The 27,077-nt window shown below is 34.9% G+C and overlaps 1 protein-coding gene across 5 annotated transcripts; it reads right to left on the bottom strand.

The window, feature by feature from the left end:
- Positions 1–19,583: 19,583 nt before the first annotated feature.
- LOC112701450 (uncharacterized) lies at positions 19,584–25,497 on the bottom strand. 5 transcript variants are annotated; one of them, XM_072198628.1, is made up of 15 exons: positions 25,214–25,497; positions 25,005–25,087; positions 24,634–24,746; positions 24,193–24,323; positions 23,922–24,015; positions 23,701–23,751; positions 23,328–23,465; positions 22,960–23,092; positions 22,272–22,360; positions 21,369–21,402; positions 21,166–21,233; positions 20,982–21,066; positions 20,818–20,892; positions 20,548–20,705; positions 19,584–19,963 (listed from the first exon to the last, which is right to left on the bottom strand). In XM_072198628.1, the coding sequence occupies exons 11-15, from the start codon at positions 21,174–21,176 to the stop codon at positions 19,903–19,905; spliced, it is 390 nt and encodes a 129-aa protein (XP_072054729.1). In that variant the 5' UTR covers positions 21,177–21,233; positions 21,369–21,402; positions 22,272–22,360; positions 22,960–23,092; positions 23,328–23,465; positions 23,701–23,751; positions 23,922–24,015; positions 24,193–24,323; positions 24,634–24,746; positions 25,005–25,087; positions 25,214–25,497; the 3' UTR covers positions 19,584–19,902. The 5 variants fall into 5 exon arrangements, with proteins under 5 accessions (XP_072054729.1, XP_072054731.1, XP_072054732.1 ...); XM_072198630.1 differs by lacking the exon at positions 23,701–23,751; XM_072198631.1 differs by lacking the exon at positions 24,193–24,323.
- Between the last annotated feature and the right edge of the window lie 1,580 nt (positions 25,498–27,077).

The following is a 27,077-nucleotide window of genomic DNA, read 5'->3' as shown; positions in this document are numbered from 1 at the left end:
AACTGAGTATATCTCAGTTGAGCGACCAATCACCAAAAAGTCAATGGAAGGACAACAAGTGCAGGATGATCCCATCAAGAGGAAAGCACAGGAGTTCCTCCCGGAAATCCCTCGCATCTGTCACCAAATTGCAAGAAGCTATGGAGCAACTAAAGGAAGAACAGCAAAATAAAAATAGCATGCTTCACAAATTGCTTAAGGAATAAGAAGAGCAAGGGTGTGAACTGAGGGAACTGAAGCGCAAGAAGCTGTCTCTTGAAGGGCCAAGCACCCCACAGATTAAAGGAGCATCCACCTCCCAAAATAAAGGTTGTTGAGTCCTAATCTTTGCCTTAACTCTGTGATAATTGTTCTTATTAGGAATTTACCTTAGAAGTTATATATTAGTAGTAGTAATTAGTATATCTATTTTGATTTTATCTCCAATTAAGCTATAATTTTTTTCTCATCATCATCAAACATAAATAAAATAATAGATTTTTAGAATAAAGAGGCAATATTTTTTTTCGAGTTTTTAATAAGGAAAATTCTAATTATTTAGATGTGGTGGCAATACTTTTTGTCTTCTGAATGAATGCCTGAACAGTGCATTTTTTTTATATTAAATTTTATGAATGTTAAAATTGTTGGCTCTTGAAAGAATGATGAACAAGAGAAATATTATTGTTGATCTGAAAAATCATGAAATTGATTCTTGAAGCAAGAAAAAGAAGCAAAAAAAAAGAGAAAAAAAAGAGAAGGAGCAGTAGAAAAAGCCAATGGCCCTTTAAACCAAAAGGCAAGGGTGAAAAGGATCCAAGGCTTTGAGCATCAATGGATAGGAGGGCCTAAGGAAATAAATCCAGGCCTAAGCGGCTAAATCAAGCTGTCCCTAACCATGTGCTTGTAGCATGTAGGTCCAAGTGAAAAGCTTGAGACTGAGTGGTTAAAGTCGTGATCCAAGGCAAAAGAGTGTGCTTAAGAACTCTGGACACCTCTAATTAGGGACTTTAGCAAAGCTAAGTCACAATCTGAAAAGGTTCACCCAGTTATGTGTCTGTGGCATTTATGTATCCGGTGGTAATACTGGAAAACAAAGTGCTTAGGACCACGACCAAGACTCATAAAGTAGCTGTGTTCAAGAATCAACATACTAAACTAGGAGAATAATTAATACTATCGAAATTCCGAGTTCCTATGGATGCCAATCATTCTGAATTTCAAAGGATAAAGTGAGATACCAAAACTGTTCGGAAGCAAAAAGCTACTAGTCCCACTCATCTAATTAGAATCTGAGCTTCACTTAAAATTCTGAGATATTATTGCTTCTTGATTTTCATATACTAATCTAACTAAAACATACTAAAATCTATATGAAATCACCCCCAAAAAGCGTACAAATTATCCGCTCATCACAACACCAAACTTAAATTGTTGCTTGTCCTCAAGCAACTGAAAATTAAATAAGATAAAAAGAAGAGAATATGCAATGAATTCCAAAAACATCTATGAAGATCAGTATCAATTAGATGAGCGGGGCTTTTAGCTTTTTGCCTCTGAATAGTTTTTGCATCTCACTCTATCCTTTGAAATTCAGAATGATTGGCTTCTTTAGGAACTTAGAATCCAGATAGTGTTATTGATTCTCCTAGTAAAGTATGATGATTCTTGAACATAGCTACTTATTGAGTCTTGGCCGTGGCCTAAAGCACTCTGTCTTCCAGTATTACCACCGGATACATACATGCCACAGACACATAATTGGGTGAACCTTTTCAGATTGTGACTCAGCTTTGCTAGAGTCCCCAATTAGAGGTGTCCAGGGTTCTTAAGCACACTCTTTTTGCCTTGGATCACAACCTTATTTCTTTTCTTTTTCTTTTCGATTTTTTTTTTGAATTCACTGCTTTCTTTTCTTGCTTCAAGAATCATTTTTATGATTTTTCAGATCCTCAGTAACATGTCTCCTTTTTCATCATTCTTTCAAGAGCCAACATTCATGAACCACAAATTCAAAAGACATATGCACTGTTTAAGCATACACTCAGAAAACAAAAATATTGCCACCACATCAAAATAATCAAACTGTTATAAAATTCAAAAGTCATGCAATTCTTTCTTTTTCAATTAAGAACATTTTTCATTTAAGAAAGGTGATGGATTCATAGGACATTCATAACTTTAAGGCATAGACACTAAGACACTAATGATCACAAGACACAAATATAGAATAACATAAGCACTAAAATTCGAAAAAACAGAAAAATAAAGAACAAGGAAATTAAAGAACGGGTCCACCTTAGTGATGGCGGCTTGTTCTTCTTCTTGAAGATCCTATGGAGTGCTTGAGCTCCTCAATGTCTCTTCCTTGTCTTTGTTGCTCCTCTCTCATGATTCTTTGATCTTCTCTAATTTCATGGAGGAGGACAGAGTGTTCTTGGTGCTCCACCCTTAGTTGTCCCATGTTGGAACTCAATTCTCCTAGGGAGGTGTTTAGTTGCTCCCAATAGTTTTGTGGAGGAAAGTGCATCCCTTGAGGAATCTCGGGGATCTCATGATGAGTGGGGTCTCTTGTGTGCTCCATCTTCTTCTTAGTGATGGGCTTGTCCTCATCAATGGGGATGTCTCCCTCTATGTCAACTCCAACTGAATAACAGAGGTGACAAATGAGGTGAGGAAAGGCTAACCTTGCCAAGGTAGAGGACTTGTCCGCCACCTTATAAAGCTCTTGAGCTATAACCTCATGAACTTCTATTCCTTCTCCAATCATGATGCTATGAATCATGATAGCCCGGTCTATGGTAACTTCGGACCGGTTGCTAGTGGGAATGATTGAGCGTTGGATAAACTCCAACCATCCTCTAGCCACGGGTTTGAGGTCATGCCTTCTCAATTGAACCGGCTTCCCTCTTGAATCTCTCTTCCATTGGGCGCCCTCTTCACATATGACTATGAGGACTTGGTCCAACCTTTGATCAAAGTTGACCCTTCTAGTGTAAGGATGTTCATCTCCTTGCATCATGGGCAAATTGAATGCCAACCTTACACTTTCCGGACTAAAATCCAAGTATTTCCCCCGAACCATAGTAAGATAATTCTTTGGATCCGGGTTCACACTTTGGTCATGGTTCTTGGTGATCCATGCATTGGCATAGAACTCTTGAACCATTAAGATTCCGACTTGTTGAATGGGGTTGGTAAGAACTTCCCAACCTCTTCTTCGGATCTCATGTCGGATCTCCGGATATTCACTCTTTTTGAGTGAAAAAGGGACCTTGGGGATCACCTTCTTCAAGGCCACAACTTCATAGAAGTGGTTTTGATGCACCCTTGAGATGAATCTTTCCATCTCCCATGACTCGGAGGTGGAAGCTTTTGCCTTCCCTTTCCTCTTTCTAGAGGTTTCTCCGGCCTTGGATGCCATAAATGGTTATGGAAAAACAAAAAGCAATGCTTTTACCACACCAAACTTAAAAGGTTTGCTCGTCCTCGAGCAAAAGAAGAAAGAAGAGAGTAGAAGAAGAAGAAATGAGGAAGATGGTAATGGCTTTTGTTTTCGGCCAAGAAGGGGAAGAAGTGGTGTTTAGGTTGTGTGAAAATGAAGGAGTGAAGGAGGGTTTATATAGGAGAGGGGGAAGGGTGATGTTCGGCTATGTATGGGTGGGTTTGGGTGGGAAAGTGGTTTGAATTTGAATGGTGAGGTAGGTGGGGTTTTATGAAGGATGGATGTGAGTGGTGAAGAGAAAGATGGGATTTGATAGGTGAAGGGTTTTTGGGGAAGAGGTGTTGAGGTGATTGGTGAATGGGTGAAGAAGAAGGGAGAGAGTGGTGGGGTAGGTGGGGATCCTGTGGGGTCCACAGATCCTGAGGTGTCAAGAAAAAGTCATCCCTGCACCAAATGGTCAAGCAAAATCTCGTTTTGTGCCAATTCTGGCGTTAAACGCCGGGCTGGTGCCCATTTCTGGCGTTTAACACCAGTTTCTTGCCCTTTTCTGGCGTTTAACGCCAGTCTGGTGCCCCTTTCTGGCGTTAAACGCCCAGAATGGTGCCAGACTGGGCGTTAAACGCCCATCTGCTAACCTTACTGGCGTTTAAACGCCAGTAGGTGCGTCCTCCAGGGTGTGCTGTTTTTCTTCCTGTTTTTCATTCTGTTTTTGCATTTTTTCATTGATTTTGTGACTTCTCATGATCATCAACCTACAAAAAACATAAAATAACAAAAGAAAATAGTTAATTATAAATCATTGGGTTGCCTCCCAACAAGCGCTTCTTTAATGTCATTAGCTTGACAGAGGACTCTCATGGAGCCTCAGAAATGCTCAGAGCTATGTTGGAACCTCCCAACACCAAACTTAGAGTTTGAATGTGGGGGTTCAACACCAAACTTAGAGTTTGACTGTGGGGGCTCTGTTTGGCTCTGTTTTGAGGGGAGCTCTTCATGCTTCCTCTCCATGATGATAGAGGGATATCCTTGAGCCTTAAACATCAAGGATTCTTCATTCACTTGAATGATCAACTCTCCTCTATCAACATCAATCACAGCCTTTGCTGTGGCTAGGAAGGGTCTGCCAAGGATGATGGATTCATCCATGCACTTCCCAGTCTCTAGGACTATGAAATCAGTAGGGATGTAATGGTCTTCAACTTTAACCAGAACATCCTCTACAAGTCCATAAGCCTGTTTTCTTGAGTTGTCTGCCATCTCTAGTGAGATTTTTGCAGCTTGTACCTCAGAGATCCCTAACTTCTCCATTACAGAGAGGGGCATGAGGTTTACACTTGACCCTAAGTCACACAAGGCCTTCTTGAAGGTCATGGTGCCTATGGTACAAGGTATTGAAAACTTCCCAGGATCCTGTCTCTTTTGAGGCAGTTTTTGCCTAGACAAGTCATCCAGGTCTTCGGTAAGCAAAGGGGGTTCATCCTCCCAAGTCTCATTTCTAAATAACTTGTCATTTAGCTTCATGATTGCTTCAAGGTATTTAGCAACTTGCTCTTCAGTGACATACTCATCCTCTTCAGAGGAAGAATACTCATCAGAGCTCATGAATGGCAGAAGTAAGTCCAATGGGATCTCTATGGTCTCATTTTGAGCCTCAGATTCCCATGGTTCCTCATTGGGGAACTTATTGGAGGCCAGTGGACGTCCACTGAGGCCTTCCTCAGTGGCGTTCACTGCCTCTCTTTCCTCTCCAAATTCGGCCATGTTGATGGCTTTGCACTCTCCTTTTGGATTTTCTTCTGTGTTGCTTGGAAGAGTACTAGGAGGGAGTTCAGTAATTTTCTTGCTCAGCTGACCCACTTGTGCCTCCAAGTTTCTAATGGAGGACCTTGTTTCAGTCATGAAACTTTGAGTGGTTTTGATTAGATCAGAGACCATGGTTGCTAAGTCAGAGTTATTCTGCTTAGAACTCTCTGTCTGTGGCTGAGAAGATGATGGAAATGGCTTGCTATTACTAAACCTGTTTCTTCCACCATTATTGTTGTTGAAACCTTGTTGAGGTCTCTGTTGATTCTTCCATGAAAAATTTGGATGATTTCTCCATGAAGGATTATAGGTGTTTCCATAGGGTTCTCCCATGTAATTCACCTCTTCCATTGAAGGGTTCTCAGGATCATAAGCTTCTTCCTCAGATGAAGCTTCCTTAGTACTGCTGGGTGCATTTTGCATTCCAGACAGACTTTGAGAAATCATATTGACTTGTTGAGTCAATATTTTGTTCTGAGCCAATATGGCATTCAGAGTGTCAATCTCAAGAACTCCTTTCTTCTGACTAGTCCCATTGTTCACAGGATTTCTTTCAGAAGTGTACATGAATTGGTTATTTGCAACCATTTCAATTAGCTCTTGAGCTTCTGTAGGCGTCTTCTTCAAATGAAGAGATCCTCCAGCAGAGTTATCCAAAGACATCTTGGATAGTTCAGAGAGACCATCATAGAAAATACCTATGATGCTCCATTCAGAAAGCATATCAGAGGGACACTTTCTGATTAATTGTTTGTATCTTTCCCAAGCTTCATAGAGGGATTCTCCTTCCTTCTGTCTGAAGGTTTGGACTTGCACTCTAAGCTTACTCAATTTTTGAGGTGGAAAGAACTTTGCCAAGAAGGCATTGACTAGCTTTTCCCAAGAGTCCAGGCTTTCTTTAGGTTGTGAGTCCAACCATGTCCTAGCTCTGTCTCTTATAGCAAAAGGGAATAGCATAAGTCTGTAGACCTCAGGGTCAACCCCATTAGTCTTGACAGTGTCACAGATTTGCAAGAATTCAACTAAAAACTGATGAGGATCTTCCAATGGAAGTCCATGGAACTTGCAATTCTGTTGCATTAGAGAAACTAATTGAGGCTTAAGCTCAAAGTTGTTTGCTCCAATGGCAGGGATAGAGATGCTTCTCCCATAAAAGTCGGGAGTAGGTGCAGTAAAGTCACCCAGCACCTTCCTTGCATTGTTGGCATTGTTGTTGTTTTCGGCTGCCATTTGTTCTTCTTCTTTGAAGATTTCTGTTAGGTCCTCTACAGAGAGTTGTGCTTTGGCTTCTCTTAGCTTTCTCTTCAAGGTCCTTTCAGGTTCAGGATCAGCCTCAACAAGAATGCTTTTGTCCTTGCTCCTGCTCATAAGAAGGAGAAGGGAACAAGAAAATGTGGAATCCTCTATGTCACAGTATAGAGATTCCTTTAGGTGTCAGAGGAGAAGAAAAGTAGAAGACAGAAGTAGAAAATTCGAACTTATCAAAGAAGATGGAGTTCGAATTTTGCATTAAGGAATAGTGTTAGTCCATAAACAGAAGGATGTGAGAAGAAGGGAAGTAATTTTCGAAAATTAAGTAAAAGATTTTGAAAACATTTTTGAAAAACACTAATTGATTTTCGAAAATGAAAGTGGAAAAGAAATCAAGTGATTTTTGAAAAAGATTTTGAAATTAGAAATAAAAAAGATTTGATTGAAAACTATTTTGAAAAAGATGTGGTTAAGAAGATATGATTGATCTTAAAAAGATGTGATTGAGAAGATATGATTTGAAAAACATTTTAAAAAGATTTGATTTTAAAAATTAATGACTTGGCTATCAAGAAAAGATATGATTCAATCATTAAACCTTTCTCAACAGAAAAGGCAACATACTTGAAATGTTGAATCAAATCATTAATTGATAGCAAGTATTTAAAAAAAAATAGAAAGAAATTGATTTTGAAAACATATGATTGAAAAGATATGATTTGAAAAAGATTTGATTTTGAAAAACCTTGAAAACTTGAAAAAAATTTGCATTGAAAACAGAATCTTCCCTCTTGTGCCATCCTGGCGTTAAACGCCCAGAATGGTGCACATTCTGGGCGTTTAACGCCCAAAACACTACCTTTTTGGGCGTTAAACGCCCAACCAGGTATCCTGGCTGGCGTTTAAACGCCAGTCTGTCCTTCTTCACTGGGCGTTTTGAACGCCCAGCTTTTCTGTGTAATTCCTCTGCTGTATGTTCTGAATCTTCAATTCTCTGTATTATTGACTTGAGAAGACACAAATTAAAAATATTTTTGGATTTTTAATAATAAGGAAAAATCAAAATGCAACAAGAATCAAATAACAATGCATGCAACACCAAACTTAGTAGTTTGTATACTACTGACACTAATGAGAATGCATATGAGACACACAAAACACTCAAGTCAAGAGGAATTAAAGATCAGAGTGATGAAATCATCAAGAACATCTTGAAGATCACCAAGACACATGAATGAATGCAAGAAAAACAGAAACATGCAATTGACACCAAACTTAACATGAGACTCTAGACTCAAACAAGAAATATTTTTGGATTTTATGATTTTGAAATTTTTTTTTTGTGTTTTTCGAAAATTAAGTGGAAAAGAAAATAAAGATATCAAAATTCTTAATGAGAATTCCAGGAATCAGTGCAATGCTAGTCTAAGATTCCGGTCCAGGAATTAGACATGGCTTCACAGCCAGCCAAGCTTTCAAAGAAAGCTTCGGTCCAAAACACTAGACATGGCCAAAGGCCAGCCAAGCCTTAGCAGATCACTGCTCCAACAGCAAGATTGATAGAAATCAACAAGCTCTTGTGATGATAAGTTGAAACCTCGGTCCAATGAAATTAGACATGGCTTCACAGCCAGCCAGATTTCAACAAATCATCATGAAACTCTAGAATTCATCTTCAAGAATTCCGAAAAAAAAAATACCTAATCTAAGCAACAAGATGAACCGTCAGTTGTCCAAACTCAACAATCCCCGGCAACGGCGCCAAAAACTTGGTGCACGAAATTGTGATCAATGCTTTTTCACAACTCAAATAATCCCTAGTAATGGCCCCAAAAACTTGGTGCTCAATACCATGGCATAAACACAACTTCGCACAACTAACCAGCAAGTGTACTGGGTCGTCCAAGTAATAAACCTTACGCGAGTAAGGGTCGATCCCACAGAGATTGTTGGTATGAAGCAAGCTATGGTCACCTTGTAAATCTCAGTCAGGCAAACTCAAATGGGTATGGTGATATACGAATAAAACATAAAGATAAAGATAGAGATACTTATGTAATTCATTGGTAGGAATTTCAGATAAGCGTATGAAGGTGCCTTCCCTTCCGTCTCTCTGCTTTCCTACTGTCTTCATCCAATCCTTCTTACTCCTTTCCATGGCAAGCTTAAGCAAGGGTTTCACCGTTGTCAGTGGCTACCTCCCATCCTCTCAGTGGAAATGTTCAACGCACCCTGTCACGGCACGGCTATCCATCTGTCGGTTCTCGATCAGGCCGGAATAGAATCCAGTGATTCTTTTGCGTCTGTCACTAACGCCCCGCCCTCAGGAGTTTGAAGCACGTCACAGTCATTCAATCATTGAATCCTAGTCAGAATACCACAGACAAGGTTAGACCTTCCGGATTCTCTTGAATGCCGCCATCAGTTCTAGCTTATACCACGAAGACTCTGATCTCACGGAATGGCTGGCTCGTTTGTCAGGCGAGCACTCGGTTGTCAGGCGATCAACCATGCATCGTGTATCAGGAATCCAAGAGATATTCACCCAATCGAAGGTAGAACGGAGGTGGTTGTCAGTCACACGTTCATAGGTGAGAATGATGATGAGTGTCACGGATCATCACATTCATCAAGTTGAAGAACAAGTGATATCTTAGAACAAGAACAAGCGGAATTGAATAGAAGAACAATAGTAATTGTATTAATACTCGAGGTACAGCAGAGCTCCACACCTTAATCTATGGTGTGTAGAAGCTCCACCGTTGAAAATACATAAGAACAAGGTCTAGGCATGGCCGTGAGGCCAGCCTCCCAATGATCTAAGAACTAAATGTCCAAAGATTTTTCAAATACAATAGTAAAAGGTCCTATATATAGAAAACTAGTAGCCTAAGGTTTACAGAGATGAGTAAATGACATAAAAATCCACTTCCGGCCCACTTGGTGTGTGCTTGGGCTGAGCAATGAAGCATTTTCGTGTAGAGACTCTTCTTGGAGTTAAACGCCAGCTTTTATGCCAGCTTGGGCGTTTAACTCCCATTTTGGTGCCAGTTCCGGCGTTTAACGCTGGAATTCCTGAGGGTGACTTTGAACACCGGTTTGGGCCATCAAATCTTGGGCAAAGTATGGACTATCATATATTGCTGGAAAGCCCAGGATGTCTACTTTCCAACACCGTTGAGAGCGCTCCAATTGGGCTTCTGTAGCTCCAGAAAATCCACTTCGAGTGTAGGGAGGTCAGAATCCAACAGCATCTGCAGTCCTTTTCAGTCTCTGAATCAGATTTTTGCTCAGGTCCCTCAATTTCAGCCAGAAAATACCTGAAATCACAGAAAAACACACAAACTCATAGTAAAGTCCAGAAAAGTGAATTTTAACTAAAAACTAATAAAAATATACTAAAAACTAACTAGATCATACTAAAAACATACTAAAAACAATGCCAAAAAGCGTACAAATTATCCGCTCATCAACTCGGAATAGATTTTTTGGAGCTACAAAGGTCCAATTGACGCGCTTATAATTGGGTTGGAAAGTAGACATCCAGGGATTTCCAGAAATATATAATAGTCCATACTTTGCGCGAAGATAAACGACGTAAACTGGCATTTAACGCCAGTTCCATGTTGCATTCTGGCGTTGAATGCCAGAAACAGGTTGCAAGTTGGAGTTAAACGCCAGAAACAGGTTACAACCTGACATTTAACTCCAGAAATAGCCCAGGCACGTGAGAAGCTTAAGTCTCAGCCCCAGCACATACCAAGTGGGTCCCAAAAGTGGATTTCTGCACTATCCATCTTAGTTTTCTCATTTTCTGTAAACCTAGGTTACTAGTTTAGTATTTAAACAACTTTTAGAGACTTATTTTGTATCTCATGACATTTTAGATCTGAACTTTGTACTTTTTGATGGCATGAGTCTCTAAACTCCATTGTTGGGGGTGAGGAGCTCTGTAGCGTCTCGATGAATTAATGCAATTATTTTTGTTTTCTATTCAAACACGCTTGTTTCTCTTTAAGATGTTCATTCGTACTTAACCATGATGAAGGTGATGATCCGTGAAACTCATCACTATTCTCAATCTATGAACGCGTTCCTGACAACCACCTCCGTTCTACCTTTGATTGAATGAATATCTCTTGGATTCCTTAACCAGAATCTTCGTTGTATAAGCTAGAATCCATTGGCAGCATCCTTGAGAATCTGGAAAGTCTAAACCTTGTCTGTGGTATTCTGAGTAGGATTTAGGAATTGGATGATTGTGACGAGCTTCAAACTCGCGAGTGTTGGGCGTAGTGACAGACGCAAAAGGATCAATGGATCCTATTCCGACATGATCGAGAACCGACAGATGATTAGCCGTGCGGTGATAGCGCATTTTGACCATTTTCACTGAGAGGATGGATGGTAGCCATTGACAACGGTGATCCACCAACACACAGCTTGCCATAGGAGGAACCTTGCGTGCGTGAAGAAGAAGACATGGGGAAAGCAGAGATTCAGAAGACAAAGCATCTCCAAAACTCCAACACATTCTCCATTACTGCGTAATAATTACTTAATTTATGCTCTTTCACTTTTTACAATTGAAACTAAAGAACCCTATTGGTATCTTGACTAAGAATAATAAGATAACCATAGCTTGCTTCAAGCCAACAATCTCCGTGGGATTCAACCCTTACTTACATAAGGTATTACTTGGACGATCCAGTGCACTTGCTGGTTAGTTGTGCGAAATTACATAGTATGAGTGTAATTTTCGTGCACCACGACACTATATTCGTGGGTGAATAGAGTGTGCCCGGCACTATATTTGTGGGTCAATAGAGTGTGTCTGGCACTATATCCGTGGGTGTGGCAGAAAAGCTACATTTGAAAGGATGTGTCGGATTGGCATTTTTAGACCGACAAGTGATATCACGATCCAATAGGACAAGCATTCATCATATGTATCTCTTATGTGTTTGTTTGCTTTGATTACTTGAGTTTGTCTAATTGTATAATATGCCTACTTGCTTCTTGAATTACTTGTTATATATGAATGCTATATGTGTTTTACTTGCTTGCATTACCTGTAATTGTTTGGTGCGGAGGAGGATAGGTAGGCGATGGCGATAGGGTCGCTGTGGGATACAGCTGTGTAGTTTAGTATTAGTTAGAAATTTCCGAAGTTTAGATAACCATTAAGGCTTGAATATTCTGTATCGATGTGAAGTTCTAGGATTACCTTCGGCATCACGAAACCTTATATCTTACATTATTGGGCACTATTACCATACTGAGAACCTCCGGTTCTCATACCATATTCTGTTATTGTTTTTCAGATGCAGGTCGCAACACACCTCGGTGATGGTGACAGAGCGGAGGATCTTTATCATGTTTTGGAGTCCTTTGATTTTTTTTATTAGTACTCTCACTTTTGTATTTATTTTGCTTAGAGGCTTACTTTGAGAGAAAGTTTGTATAAGCTGTTTTATCTGTTTGAAATTCTGTATGTCTGTATATAACTAGCCAGCTTAAACTCCACGAGCGGCAGCTAGATCCCTATGATTATTATCTTTTGATATATCTATTCATATATCTCGGTATCTATACATATATCTTGTGCTTCGTCTAGTGTAGCTTTGTGTGAATGTTTTGCGCTTTTCGAACTCTGTTGTTGAGCTTAATCCTTCATCGGGCTTCTAGAATATATTATTTCTTTCTACATAATATGTATAAGCCTTAGAATTATCATAACCTTTGATTAACATTTGCTTTACGGCATGAGGTAAGGTTTAGGGTAATTAGCGTGTTACATAGTTTGTTAGTAGTTTATGATTTTGTAGGTGAATAATGTTGTTTTTGTTTGTAAAAATTGTTGTTCATGGTTGATAGTTTGAATTAAGTGTAATGTAGGAGTTTCTGAATCTGAATTATTATTGTGATGAATTGTTATTGCTGTTCCATTCTCGTTTCGATATATTTCAATTATAAATTGGTGTATTTTGAAAATTCTTTCGGTGCATTTTTAAGTTCATACTTTCAATTGAACCAGGGAAAATTTGAATTTGAATGTTATTTTGATGAATCTGTTTCGTTCCTAGTTTTGGTGTATTTTAGATTCTAATATGGTTTATATTGGAACAATTTCGGTGAATTTTCAGTTTCTGTGGGACGTTGATGAGCATCTTGTTCTAAAGGTTAGGATGACTTTTAACACGTTTGAATAGGCTGGAAGATTCTATAAAGATTATTATAAACTTGTAGGTTTTTCTACGAAAATTTGAAACACAAATAAGAAGGGAAATAAAATTAAGAATCAATTGATTACATATACTAGAGAGGAAAAATAGAAATCAACCATATCTCCAATTGAGAAGACAAATCCCTAAGCTGGATTAAATTATCCAGCAATAATTTATATACATATATTGAATGACATTGGTGTTTGGATAATTTCGAAGGTTGTGTTGCATCATTTACGTCTGTGTTATCCAAATCAAGCAGAGATGCTTAAACAACACATGCAATTAAGCATGTCTGTATGATGTACAATAGAGAATAATGAGAAAGCCAGAAGCAGACCAAGCAAAACATATCAATTATTTGTCGCAGTAGTAGAGGGTCATCATGAATTAAGTTTTATTGAAAAAGATGTGAGAAATTACATCACGAGAGAAGTGCGAAATGTTTCAGAACTAGATGATGCAAAAGAATTTGGGAAATACTTATTAAGAATGAAAGAGAAGAATCAAAATTTCTTTTTCGAGCTTGAACTCGAGGTTGATCAGTCAATTAAGATTGCTTTTTGGGCTGACGCAAGAAGCAGGTAACATAATGTTCTAGTTTATGTGTTTTTGGAAACTTTTCTATGAATATTTTTCGGTGTATGTATGATTTGTTTCTGTGTCATTGTATTCAGGTATAATTTGGTTTTTGGTTATTTCTTAGGGTGAATCACCATGGTCAATCAATACTTTTAGGATATTCTTTGATGAAAAACGAGGATATTCAATCATTCAAATGGTTATTTGAATGTTGACTTCGTTGCATGGGAGAAAATGCTCCAAAAGGCATTCTTACCAATCAATGCGCATCGATGCAAAGGACTATCGAGGCTTGTTTGCCCATAATAATTCACGGGTGGTGTATTTGGCATATCATAAAGTAGATCCCAAGTAAATTAAATGGCTACAAGCGACACAAAGAAATTGAACATGAGATGAGTCATGTTTGGAATTCTTTTACAAAAGAATCATTTGACAGGAGTTGGAATGATTTTCTGATGAAGTATGGTGTTGGGGAGAACAAGTGGGTTTTAGGTAATGGTGTCTTTAGGATTAACTGATGTTGTTACTTTTAGTGTGTGGATATTTATGTTCTTTGCTTGTGCAGTAGAGGTGTCAAAATGTATGTCTTTCGGTGTATTTTGGTTCTTATTTAGGTATTTTCTGATTTTTTTAGAGCTTTTCAAAATTGTTATTTATGAATTCAAGTTTATCTTGATCACCACTTTTGGGCTGGTATGAGAAGCACATAAAGGAGTGAGAGCATGCATGATTTTTTTAACAATTTTATTATGCATAACTGCTTACTTATCCAATTTGTTAAACATTATGATAATTGCCTAGGAAGTAAAGAGCAGAGAGAGAATCAGATACTGCAGATTTTTATACCGCCATACCGTGTGCAACAAAATTCTCAATAGAAGCTCAATTTCAGCATGTGCATACTCATGAGAAGTTCAGGGAAGTCCAAGCACAATGTAGAAGAAAGGTGGATTGCATCACAAGATCAACGCTGTCCGATCTAGGTTATACGGTATATGAAGTTGTAAAACGGGTTTCTAACTCAACACTCAACAAGTTTGCGGTTATATATAACGGGATATCAGCTGAAGTTAAATGCTGGTACTTATTATTGGAGTCAAGAGGGATATTATACCGTCAGTCTCTAAGTGCGTTAAGCTTTGAGCGAGTAAATAAAGTGTCTCCAAGATATATATTAGAATGATGGAGTAAGAACATAAAGAGGAGGCACATACATATCAAGAGCAGTTATGACGAGTCTCTATTGGAGCCAAGAAGTAGGAGATTTAATGATTTGGTATTTTAGTCACAAAATATTTGTGAATTTACATCAGAATCTGAGGAGTTGACTACGATTCTGCATCGCGCTTATGATAATGCTATGATTGAGATGCAAGAATACAAAGCCAAAAACAAAGAAAAATGATCGATATCTCACAAAGATGCTTGGTTGGAAGATATTAACGAGCTTCAAAGCCCTCCACAGGTGAGAAACATGGAAAAAGTGAGGTAAAAGTGATGTTCTTTAAACACGAAAAAATAGTTTGTTCATATTAATTGTTTTGCTAATATATTATTTACTTTTTGTAGATGAACCTTTTTATTGTGGTTTAGTAGCGCAATCAAATTCTAGCCATTATCATGGACATGTTATAAATTATCAATTCAGAGATTCAAGAGAATAAGATAGATTTTTTGGTGTTTTTTTTTAATCTATTTCGGCGTTCTTTGGCACAATTTCGGTGTAATTTATGTAATGTTCATTTTTTATGGAAATGAGGTTTAGTTTTTATGTTTTCTTGTTTTATTCTATTTCACCATGTTGCTGTTTGTTTTGAAATTAGTTTCTTCAATTATTTGATGGGATTTATTTGTTTTAAATATACAGTACACGAAAAATTCAATATTTATAGAATTTATTCAATGTTTATCTAAATAGTTTTCAGTTTATTTTGTAAGCAATTCGGTGTATTATAGAATTTATTCTTTTTTTTTTGTATTTTTTTGAACTTGTATTCATTCATATTAAAAGCATTTTAATACAGTAACGACAGATTCATAGAAGTTTAATTTTGTGATGAAAATTTATGAAAAGCTTGGATTGAATATTTACAAAGATATGTATTTGTTTGAACTATACATTGCACATACTATTCAGTACACAACCATTATAAAATTTTTTAACAATTTATAATATTCAAAATATTTACTATCAATATCTCCTGATTCAAATGTACAGTAAGGACTTAATAATGCAGCAGATGGCTTGGATAGTCCGATGGCTTCAGATTCTTGAATGGCTTTATCTCTGAGTTGATTTATTTCGTCAAATAGAATAAGTGAAGGATATTCTGCTGTGAAATGATCAACTTGTTCGTATAGTTTAAAGCAATTTGTTTATTAAACTCCGTTAATTTAGTAATAGAGAGTTATCTATTTTTAAAGATAGTTATCTGTTTCCAATTTTTCCATTCATATTTTTCCTTTTTGATCTCTTTTGGATTAATTATCTCCAGTCATTTCATCACATATATTGCACAATCGTAGCTAAAAAAAAATTAACACAAAAAAATACGACAGTAAGAGAAAACACAGTAAAATTTCTTAGATAAAAAGATTGATACCCTGTACGCTGCCCAACGATGTTAACATATGGTGCTTGGAATCCCTCATCCTTGTCCATCAAAGGTTCTCCTCCAGCAAACACCCTCATTTTTGAAACCATGAAGTCCTAAAAACAAAAAAAGCAAAATATAAGAAATATTATATTTAACACCTAATTATACGAAAATGAATAAATAATAACGTCACACAAACAACTACCAGTGCACCTTATTTCAAACAGAACTACACCAAAATAATATAATGATAACAACAGACAGAAACAAAAGAATTTATAGAGAAAATAGAAATATGTATCGGATAAATAACTTACAACAAATTTATTAAGTTTTGTTCTTACTTCCGAAGGAGATTTTTTGTGTTTTCGATCAAGAACATGAAATTTCTTATTTTGAACATCCGCTATCCATATCCACCAATGGTTCTCATAGCAAACTAGGACAAATATCTGAAGTTTGGCTAAAAAGAACAATGTTTTAGTTTAATTGGCACCTAATGAAGGAATTATTTAAGAAAATTTATAAATGAAAACTTTCAAAAGGATGTGATGCAAAGTTTTTCTTGTCTAAAAATAGGATGTAGTCCTTATAGTCTTCAATCTGAAATGACTTGTTAGTTTTTGGATGCTTGAACTTGCCCTCATGACTCCCCAATATGGCATTCTGCAAAGTTTTGAAAGAAATAGTTACAGCAAATAATATATTTTAAGAATACACCAAAATTTCAATGTACTATAGCTTACCACAATATCAGGGGAGAGACAGTATATGAGTTTTTCAAATCTTTGAATATTTTTTTTGTTCAGAAGTTGACACATTGTAGAGACAACTTATGAAAACAAAAAACCCAAAGTTATTACATATATAGCACAACAACTTATGACAAAATCATTAATGTTATTCTAGGAATACCAGATTTTCGATATATGAATCACCTTTTAAAAAATGCAAAGTGTATTTTGGTTATTTCCCGTTGAGATTCATGGTTCAACCTGAATATCGTCTCCTACTCATTAGTGCTTCATCTTCATAAGTCTTGATATTTGTGACTCAATGAAAGCATTTCACCTTAAGATTGTCTGTTATTTTCTTTAGCATCACCGGAGTTTCGAACTTCACAAAGACGCTCAGAGTAGGATGCACCTTTTTTGGTGGGGGACTTTTCTCCTTAGCATAATTTAATGCCGCTACAACCTCAGTATTCATCACCTCAACTAACTTTTTCAACTCTTCTACCAATATTAGGTTATCTTGAGATTTTTCCATGCCAGCTAGTGATTCACCCTCTTCAGTAAGTGTAGCTTCATCACTTGATTGAGTAAAGCCAAGGATAAATGATGGTGCAGGAAAGTCATACTTCAATGCAGCATTGGTAACCATCAGTATTCCATCATTCATGGCTTGAGCGGGTAGATGACTGCATGGTGACATATAAAATATTTTAAGAATACATAGAAAATATTGAAAAAAAAATTTTAAGTAGAACTTACACATTAGTAGGAGCTACTTTCTCCTGAGATTCTTGTTGAGCTTGTTGAGGTTATTCTTCAACATATTCCTCTATCGAAGACTTTACAGCAGGTTTTTAAGATGGTGGAGGACTGCAGGATTACACAAAAGGAATTTAATTAATACAACTAAATAAAGTGTACCTCAATTCACACGAAATTTACTGAAATAGGAACCAAATACACTGCTATTTAAAAAGATATGCAACTCAACAAAATATGCACAAAATGATACGAGAATCAGTACAACAAATTTCTATGGACAAAATGGACTATTAGAAAATGCATCAACAAAGTCACTCAAAATGGACAAAATCAATATTATGTTGCTTAGTTACAACAAAAAGGGGACTGCAACACCAAGTGCACCTCAAATCAAATGCAATACACCAAAAGGCAAACCAAATATACCGAAACTATTAGAAAATGAATTTAAGGAATACTTACACATTAATAGTTTCATCTTTTATATATTCCTCTCTGGGAGAATTCGCAACAATTTGTTGAGTTTGCTGAGGGCTTGTGGTAGGTGTTTCCAAAGCAGGAGCAAATACTTGAAGTGGAACTCTAACATAGACAAAAATAAAAAAGTTAATATGGAGTAAATATTCAAGTACAAATGATTAACTCAATGAATAGAATATTGAAAGTGAATTAAAAAACTCACATGTCTAGTGGTTCTGATTAAGAATTAGTCTTTTTCTAAAGAATAATCATTTGTTCTTATGGATTATTATCTATTATTGCTTTCTGAACATGAGCTGGTTCATTCCATGATTCTTCTTGTTCTTTGAACCTAAAATACACTGAAATTATCTCACCACTACACCTCAAGTATTCAATAAAAATACAACTTCTATTTTATGAGAACTTACATAGTTGCAGTTTTTTTTAATAAAATCTTAAAGGGCCTTTTTTAAAAAAATATATGAAAATTAGAAGCAAATATAGTAGCACAAGAATTAAAGAAATTGTAAGAGAAACAGAAATTACATGTTATCACTTGATTGATTTACACTTCTCTGATAGCTTGTCTGTGTTTGAAACACAAGATCATTTTCACTTACCAAATTTATATGTGAAATTCTAAAGACAAAATAAATATTATTTAGTAAAACCAGAGTAATTACATCATGTTTCAACAAAGAAATAATTTTAGACATTGAATCTTACATTTGAGAAGAATCATGGTGAGCTTTTGTGGAGTGGAACCCAATTTCTGGAATATTTGTGGTTTTTTCATGCATCCTAAAAAAATAAATACTCATCAGGTAAAAAAAACACAAAAAAATTGACAAAATTCACCAAAAAGTAACACACACTTTTGTGCAGGCTTATAATTTATTTTCTGCAATCTTTCTTTTCTTATTTCTTGCATCTATACACTTCTGACAGTACATGTAAAAATTCTGTTAATAAATAAAATTTTGATGAAAAAGAAAACATAACATTACAATGACAGTTTCTGAATCTTACTCATTATCAGATTTAGTTTCTTTTTGGAAAGATGAATTCTGAGTAACATGTTTCCTTTTTTTGGATTCAATCCTGAAAAAAAATAATGCTTAGTCAAATAAACACAATAAAATTGACAAAAAAATACACCGAAAAATAACACATTTTTTTTGCAGGTTTGTAATTTTTTTCTTCATATTTTCTCTTTTTCTTCACTTCTGACACAACTAGAAAATGGATTAATACAGATAGATTTACAGACACATTTAGTCTTTATTACAGATAGATTTTTGGTTACCGACGAAATTACCGACGAATTTTGTCCCTATGTAAAAAGCCCTGTCGGAAATTATTTACCGACGGATTTTTTTCGTCGGAAAATTACAGACGAATTTTTACCAGTTACCGACGAATTTTTCCTCTGTAAATTCTCCATCCTGCAGACAGATTTTTCGTCTATAATTACAGATGGATTTTCCGAATCATCTCACACTCTGATTACAAACAGAAAATCCGTCTGTAAATCCGTCAGTAAGGTAAAATAGAATTTTTTTATTTTTCCAATTACAAAATAAACTTATTTTTATACAAAATAAATATAAATTTAATACAAAATTTTATCTAATTTGTATTCAAATATTTATAATATTTCAAAAAATAAACAAATTCATCGTATTATCAAACTAAAAGAAAAGTACTATAAACAAGCAAGTCAATATAATTCAAAATATATACAAAATGTATTGATACATCAACTATAATAATAAGTAACAAACATACATCCACAAAGTCTATTGAGTAAATTAAAAGTTGTTAATGGGTATCTAAAGGGCTCTAAATGATTTTCCTCATACTAGTAAATTAAAAGACCTATATTGCAAGCAACTCCTATTCAATTTTCTAATTTATTTGAACAATTTTCGCTGCTCTAATAATTAATAGATGAAGTTGGTGAAGGAGGTCCTGTGTTAATTCCACTTATCTCATCTGCAAAATTCACTTCATTTGCTCTTTTTGCTGCTGCTTCTTCTTCTTCATCACTGCTTTCCTCACAAAAAAACTTTGCCTTTTTGTTCCTCAATAAAAATGCCCAGAGTGAGAACATAAACCCTATTATTAATAAACTCAAATAAGTGATCAACAAAATGAAAATTGGTATCTTTAAATTAATAATATGCAAAATAACAAACCATATCAAGATTAGCTGGCTGAGCAAATAGCAATTAGTAATGAAGAAATGAAGCTCAACCAAGAGATGCACTATCATATACCAAGGGAAAATACAACTACACCCTAATACAATGGAGGCTACATCATGCTACATTAAAATGTACTCATTATGAGATAACATTCATGTGGTATAGACTAAAGTAAACAAAAAGCCAAAATCTAAGAAATATCATATCCAAAACTGAATGCCAACCTTGGCAAGGCATTGATGCGTGATTCTTTCAAGTAGATAGCACTATGGCCCAAAGCAGGGAAGCTCTCTCTAATTCTGATTTTAATTCCTACATAAGTCAGCTGGGTTAACTAACTCATGGACTAGTCTTCTAAATAGAGGGATAAAATATGAGTGTAATCCCACAAAAGAGTATATGATTTCCCCTCCATGACCCCACAACGTAAGAATTCAAAAAAAAATAAAAAAGAATCTGCAGAAATTTATATAGAAAGAAAACAAACTAACAAACCTCTGTGACAGCTTGTTTTCAGTTCTAAGCTCTATACTATCAGTATGGCCATTCCCAATTGACATTGCAAGCCCCTCAAACCCTTTCAGTTTCTTCATCAAATCCCGATCAGAATTTGCAGATTTTGGTGGCGTCTCCATACTTAGAGGTGTCCCAGTCTTCAGCATTGCATCAATAGAAATGAAACAAAAATTAATATCATTCTATGCCTAAATTAGGAACTGATCTCATAAACTATGAAATAAATTGCATGAAAGTAGCTAGACTTACAATAGGAATGACAGGAATAAATAGAAAATTTTCACTCTGTTTTCTTCCATAAACAGAGATCCTGTACTCAGCCATCTGAAATTTGATTTATAAATAGAAATGAATTAATATATAAGACACAAAAACATTAACAGAAAAAAGTCTATACCATGTGAGTAAGTTACCTGATATTTGCTAGCTTCAAGATCAGTTAAAACTTGCTTTGTTACTTCAGCCAGAAACCTTCCTATGAATGTGGGTATGTTTAAGCTATTGTGAAACAATAAAGCATCAACACTTTTAATACATTCGGAGTTTCTACAGCTTAAAAAAGTATACAATAGGCATCTTTCATAATCTTGAACAAACCTTGGTTTCATCTTTCATAATCTTTCAGAAAGAAGTGTAGCTTATCTGCCTCAGTTTGCTTCTACACCCTTCATTGTCACAATTAGGAAACCTAAATATGTATATATCTACTAATAGAGATCACCATGCTACGAGAGTTAAAAAGGGAAAAATATAACACAAATTAAAACAAGCAAGTAACCTCAAATAAGAAAAGCTTATACCTTCTTCTCTTCTTGTCAATTTTTGTTCACTCAACTGTCAAATAAGAACACATCCAAATAATTAGAATAAAGTAATAAAATTTGGAGAGAAGAATGTTAGAGAGAAGAAAATTTAACTCATAAGGTAAGGAATAAAGCTAAAGAAATGAATATTTATATAATAATAATAATAATAATAATAATAATAATAATAATAATAAAATCATGATTTATTATTTGTAGTGAATGCACACATGTGTACATATCATATCCATTTTGCAACTTGCATCATAAAATGCACAAATTTTTATGAAAGTAATAGGGAACATGTAAGTAATGTGAGCAGAGGCATATCCCTAAAGTTATAACTAAACTTTGGTGGTTAATAAGCCCTGACAATTAGAAATATTAAGCAGCAATTTATTTGGAAGATACTGCTTGCAAATTAATTAAAACATTGAGAACATGCAAAAAATTGATCATGATGTAGTGGAAGAAGCGGCAAATCAGAGAATGTAAACACAATGTCATCAGAATAGCACAAAGGCTGTCGCACAGCACAATATCTTCTATCTGTTCATTAACAAGAACAACCAAATATACTACTTCAGTACTATGTTATGACACTAAAATTTTCTATCAGACCTAGAAGATAACTAAACACTGAAGATGTTAAATATTTAAATAAAATAAATGCTAGTTACATGTGTAGGAGACACCTATGCTGGCAACTTCAACAGAAACAATACATTGAAAATGCAATAGCAATATATTTCCTGTAAAAAGTATGTAGAATAAACTTGGTTTACCATAGGCACTATGTAAAAAGTTGGTAAGAACGTGGAGTATGTCAATGTTGAAAAGCTATCATCAATTAAGTATTGAAGTCAAAAAAGAACAGAACAAATAAGAAGAATCATGTACCTCAATTTGCTTTGGTCAACTAATGCAATAGCAATATATTTCCCTGACAATATGAGAATGAAAATCTCTCTTCCACTAATTGATCTACACTGTAAAATGATGGAAAGGTTTGCTGACTAAATATTATAAATAAATGACAAAGTTGCTAGTGAATCAAATGTATCTAGTTGTTAGTTTCCTCAAGTCCAACAAATCTGGCAGAACACACAACTTTATTTTTTATTCTTTTTTTTTTGTGATAAAAACACCACTTTCATTTTCCTATTCTTATTAAAAGTGCAACTAATTTCCCACCATTAATTAGTTCTTGTTAAAATCTAAGTATAACAATAAACCATTAATAGAAATAAATTATCCTAAAACTTCTTTTCTTCTCCAATTATATTAGGCACAAAACGGTGGTTTAATAATAACTAACTACTTCAAGCAAGGAAAAATACTACCAACCACAAATGCAAACATTGAGAAAACTTACACCCAATTTCATAAGCAATTAAAGAGGAAAAGTACCTAAATCTTGTGAATTGGGAAAAGGAAACACAGAAAACAAGTTCCGCTCTTTTCCATCTCTCTCAGGAAATTCATCAAACACATAGCAAGCATAACAATACTGAAGCGAGACAATCTCTCAAGCATGTTCCTCTGACAACAATAACAGCACAATTAACAGGGAAATTGAAATTGATACCTTGAGAAGATCATTGGCTTCAAGTGTCTCAATGAAGGAGGTTGCAACATTGAGAAGCTCTTATGCCCCAGAAAAGAAGCTTTAATGTCCTAAGGAGTATCTTCTTTACTGCATACCTTATCGTGGGGATTCTCTGCATTATTATAATCAAAGTCTTATGTGAATAAATTAACATTTAAAATGTTATCTTTTTACTTTACATATTTTAATTTTATTCTTCACGTTTAAGATAGTTAAAAATAAAAAATAGGACGAATAAAATATGAGATAAAAATAGCCCAAACATTAAGAAAAAGATAAAAACTCAAAATAGATTAGAAAACTTTAAGACGGGAAAAAACAAGAGAGTAATGAATTAGCAAAGTTACTTTGAGTGCAAGGGCAATGGAAACCCCAACAATGAAAAGAAAAAAAGGCATAACGAAATCCGCCAAAGTACATCCATCCCATGGAGAGTGATCAATCTGAGGATAAGCTCCACCAGCATCGTCTACCAGTATCATCAACTACATACATATAATTGTCAAATTAACTATAAAAAATAATTAATACACTTAGCTTGTTGACTATATATTAACGAAAATGATTAGGAACAAAAAAAATCAACTAAAAACATTCATAACTTATCTTATTTAGTATTTATTAATTGTTAGGACAATTAATAAATATTATTTAAAACAAATTCTGACATTTTTTCCTGTCTTCCTAGAATGCATTATCGATATATTAATTAGTACTAACCACTATGGTGAGACCCCTAAATGCATCAAGTGTTGTAACCCGCTTTGTCTTCTTCTTAACACCAATTAGTTGTAAGAAATGGAAAGAAATAATGGGTGGGAAGAATAATTAATCAGTTGTAAGAAATGGAAAGAAATAAAAGTAAAATAGCATGACAACAAAAGAGAAATAAAAAGACAAAGCAGCAAAAGGAAGAAGTTACCCCTTTGTGTGATCATTACCTGAGAGAAATTTTATGATAGTTGAAATCACCTCCACAAAAGAAAACAGAGTTGCTTGAGGAATGAGATTCTGTTTTAGTCCAAGAAAATGAGCCTGTTAAGATAAAGTACATACGATGAATGATAAATTAGAATGCACCAGAACATGAGTATACTATACAAAGGGGAAGTCAAGGAAGCAAGACTCAAGATGAAAATCATAAACTATGTCTATTTTAGTTTTTGTCGCTTTCTGAAAGAGAAGGAGGTTGGGCTAGAATGAGTAGTAAACCTGGTTGTCTTCATTAAGGAATGTCACATTTCCATGATCTTCAAGCATTTAAGAAGCAAAGTAAGGCTTTTTTTTAACTATTTGTCATTTCTAACATCTTTGGTAGATAGATAACTATCCTCCACCCAGTACTGAAACGAAAAACCAATGGTTCTCTCTAATTAAATTAATCTACAACCAGATAGAGCTTCAAAACTTGAAATCAACTAGAACAAAAGACAAACAACTACTTAAATTGATTTCCTGAACATAAGGGAATTGCCCATATACGGAGTACGGACAGACACAACATTTGATCTTAGAGTAAGAAAGATCAGATAGCAAATAATAATATTCACTCTGTTTTATAATGTCCGTAAAACCTTTGCAGTTTTCTCAAGTTATTTCTTATAAAAAAAATATACTCAAATTATAAATTGAACTGAAAATACAATCTCACACCTTCAAATCCGACTGGCACTTCAAGGTAATTTCAAAGACAGCATCAAGTCCTCCAAGCTCCCTTAGTTTTTCCTTAAAATTTTGACCAGTCTTACATACAGCACCAGAAGTTTCTGAAAATAGATTCCCCGTCATTAAGAAACAATATCAACAATAAGAACTATAAAACAAACAGTTCAAAGAATCATTAAAACTAAATAGATTTGGTTATTCACTGTTAATTTCGTCTATTAAAAACATACAACATATCACAGAAGAATATCTTCAGCCAATAATATTTATAGAGTAAAATCTGGAAGGTGATATACACTACAATACTAGAAAGAGAAATGGAAGATAAACAAGCCATCTCGATGATCAACAATGCTAACCATTCCGGGCATAACTCTGGCATCTATATGTTGTTGTCAATCTGGAATCTCTTTTTTCGCTGATAGTAAAATAATTGATAACCCTACAACAAGCTCAATCAGCATCAACAGCAATAAGAAGATAGAAACTGCAAAGAAAAATTGATAAACCTAAAATTGGCACAGAAAAATTGAGCCCTAAGTACCAAAATCACAAAATCAGATTATACCTGAATGTCACTAAGGGAGCAAACGCGACAAGAGCGGTGGCGGAGAGAGCTCTGTGACGACGGTGATGGAGGGAGCAGACGCGACGAGAGCGGCGGAGGAATCTCTACAACGATGGCGACCAAGGGAGCAGACGCGACAAGAGCGGCGGCAGAAGTAGCTCGTGCGACGTAAGGGATGACAGAGAGATCGTGCGATGCGAACGGCGGCCACGGTGAAAGAAGCTCGTGCGACCGGAGAAGAAGCAGCTCGTGAGGAAGAAGCTCGTGTGTGAAGTTTGAATGAACGCGTGTGAATTGTGAATGAAGCTCGAGATTAGGGTTAAGTTAGGCTTATATCAATATTTTACGATGGAAAATTTTAAATTACAGACGGATTTTCCGTCTGTAATAATTTAATAAACGCATCCTTTTTATCCATTTAATTACAGACAGATTTTCCGTCTGTAATAATTTTCCACAAAAAAAATTAATTTTTCCTACAGAAATACCCATGGATTCTCTTTTCTGTCTGTAATTTATGCTGATTCATTTTTTTTGTTTCCGACAAAAAATTCCTATGAAATTTCGTCTGTATTTCTGTGGGATAAAATCTGTCAAAAATATCCGTCTGTAATAACTAGTTTTCTAGTAGTGTGACAATACATGCAAAAAATTCTGTCATTAAATAAATTTTTAACGAAAAAAAAGATGTAGCATTACAATGATAATTTTTGAATCTTACTTATCATCAGATTTAGTTTCTTTATTGAAAAATGAATCCTCAATAACGTGCTTCCTTTTTGGATTCTATCCTAAAAAATCAAACATTAATCAGACAAATTAACACAATAAAATTGATAAAATACACCAAAAAGAAACATATACCTTTTTGCAGGTTTGTGAATTTTTTTCTTTAATCTTCTTTTTGTTATTTCTTCCAATTCTTCACTTCTGACAATACAGGAAAAAATTTTGCTAATAAATAAAATTTTGATGAAAAAATAAAATATAGCATTCCAATGATGGTTTACTCATCATTAGATTCAATTTGTTTTTCGGAAGATGAATCCTCAATAACGTGCTTGTTTTTTTTTTGGACATCCTGAAAAAGAAAACAATCATTAAGCAATAAATACAATAAAATTAACAAAATACACCAAAAAATAATACTTATTTTTTTGCCATTCTTTTAGGTTATTTTCTTCTTTTCGGTGTTTTCTTTGAGTCATGTTTAGAATCAGACTCAGACTTAGCAACGCTTTCACTTTTCGAAGAAATAGTCTTCTTCTTTTGTGGGCTTTTTTGTACCTTTTTTTCTTCCTTCCTTTTTCCCTTCTTTTTGTCTTTTGATGGTTCTTTCCGCTGTGCTTTTTTCACGATGTCCTAAAATAGAAAAAATATTACTTTACATAATATATTTAAAACAAATACATTGAAATTTAAATAAAGAATTTTGTTGAATTACTATATCATCCATAATCTCAACTTGTATTCTTTCAACCAGCAACTCCTTACTCCAATATCACACCCACGGTTGTCTAGAAATTGCATGCACTGACCTATTCTTGTGAGTGGATTTATGAAAATATACAATTATCAAAGCATAGAGGCAGCCATCAATAGAATATTTGTTTTCCAATGTGTGCTCTCCAATGCCCTTGATAAGGAAGTTTGTAAAGTCCTAGATTTTTGAAAATTAAACAATAAATTATTTATAATTTATTTTATTTATTCGAGAATATATTTTCAGAGAATTGAGTACTTTTTTATTATTGATTTAAAGCTTTAGTAATTGAAAAATAATGAGAATTTTATATGCTTTAAATTTTCTATAATTAGATTTTGAACTTCATTTCATAATTTAAAGAAAATAAATTTGATTATC

The sequence above is a fragment of the Arachis hypogaea genome, chromosome 7, assembly GCF_003086295.3.
Source record: "Arachis hypogaea cultivar Tifrunner chromosome 7, arahy.Tifrunner.gnm2.J5K5, whole genome shotgun sequence".
Lineage (NCBI taxonomy): Eukaryota > Viridiplantae > Streptophyta > Magnoliopsida > Fabales > Fabaceae > Arachis > Arachis hypogaea.
This window is presented reverse-complemented; position numbering and strand designations above follow the sequence as displayed.

Bases quoted from the DNA above. Each gene is read 5' to 3' on its own strand.
- LOC112701450 (XM_072198629.1), bottom strand. The intron at 20,893-20,981 runs GTAACTTACTCA...ATCAAATTTCAG, and splicing joins TTGAAGCTAGCAAATATCAG to ATGGCTGAGTACAGGATCTC. The intron at 19,964-20,547 runs GTTTGTTAGTTT...TATTAATAATAG, and splicing joins GAAAACAAGCTGTCACAGAG to GGTTTATGTTCTCACTCTGG.